Here is a 1,187-nt window from a genome sequence, read left to right as displayed (position 1 = left end):
ACTAACAAGTTTTGTATCGTGGAAGCTAACAGATGAATGTGTTTAACAAATGAAAGAATACTGAAACACACAAGGAGGCTTGTGAATAACATCATCATTGATTAAGTATACGTTTATAATTATGGTTATTACACTAATTGTTTTAAAAATAAATTATCAAATAATAGCACAGTAATCTGATTATGTTTGATTTATTATTAAAAATCTATGTCATTTTCCCTTAAAGGTCCAGGAGGAAAAATATGACAGAAGGAAACCAAACTGTTATCTCCCAGTTCCTCCTCCTGGGCCTGCCCATCCCCCCAGAGCACCAGCACCTGTTCTATGCCCTGTTCCTGACCATGTACCTCACCACTGTCCTGGGGAACCTCATCATCATCATCCTCATCCTACTGGACTCCCATCTCCACACACCCATGTACTTGTTTCTCAGCAACTTGTCCTTCTCTGACCTCTGCTTTTCTTCTGTCACAATGCCAAAATTGCTACAGAACATGCACAGCCTAATTCCATCCATCTCCTATGCAGGTTGCCTGGCACAACTGTACTTTTACCTGTATTTTGCAGACCTTGAGAGCTTCCTCCTTGTGGTCATGGCCTATGACCGCTATGTGGCCATCTGCTTCCCCCTTCATTACACCAGCATCATGAGCCCCAAGCTCTGTGTGAGTCTGTTGGTGCTGTCCTGGGTGCTGACCACATTCCATGCCATGCTGCACACCCTGCTCTTGGCCAGATTATCTTTCTGTGAGGACAATGTGATCCCCCATTTTTTCTGTGACATATCTCCTCTGCTGAAGCTGTCCTGCTCTGACACCCATGTTAATGAGTTGGTGATATTTATCATGGGAGGACTTGTTATTGTCATCCCATTCCTTCTCATTATTGTGTCTTATGCACAAATTGTCTCCTCCATTCTTAAAGTTTCTTCTGTTCGAGGCATCCACAAGGTCTTTTCCACTTGTGGATCCCATCTGTCTGTGGTGTCACTGTTCTATGGAACAATTATTGGTCTCTACTTATGTCCATCAGCTAATAATTCCACTGTGAAGGAGACTGTCATGGCCATGATGTACACAGTGGTGACTCCCATGCTGAACCCCTTCATCTACAGCCTGAGGAACAGAGACATGAAGGGAGCCCTGGCCAGATTACTTTGTAAGAAGAAAATTCCCTTCTGTCTTTGA

At 43.4% G+C, this 1,187-nt stretch overlaps 1 protein-coding gene across 1 annotated transcript; it reads left to right on the top strand.

Moving 5' to 3' along the window:
- The first annotated feature begins 242 nt into the window (after positions 1-242).
- On the top strand, positions 243-1,187 carry LOC100761913 (olfactory receptor 1468). Its single transcript, XM_027426156.1, has one exon. It carries the CDS (start codon positions 243-245, stop codon positions 1,185-1,187), a length of 945 nt encoding a protein of 314 aa, XP_027281957.1.

This window comes from Cricetulus griseus, chromosome 7, assembly GCF_003668045.3.
Source record: "Cricetulus griseus strain 17A/GY chromosome 7, alternate assembly CriGri-PICRH-1.0, whole genome shotgun sequence".
Classification (NCBI taxonomy): domain Eukaryota; kingdom Metazoa; phylum Chordata; class Mammalia; order Rodentia; family Cricetidae; genus Cricetulus; species Cricetulus griseus.
The sequence above is the reverse complement of the archived record's forward strand: the minus strand, read 5'-3'. Positions and strand labels throughout refer to the sequence as shown.

Coding starts and splice junctions, on each gene's coding strand:
- LOC100761913 (XM_027426156.1), top strand. CDS start 243: ATGACAGAAGGAAACCAAACTGTTATCTCCCAGTTCCTCCTCCTGGGC.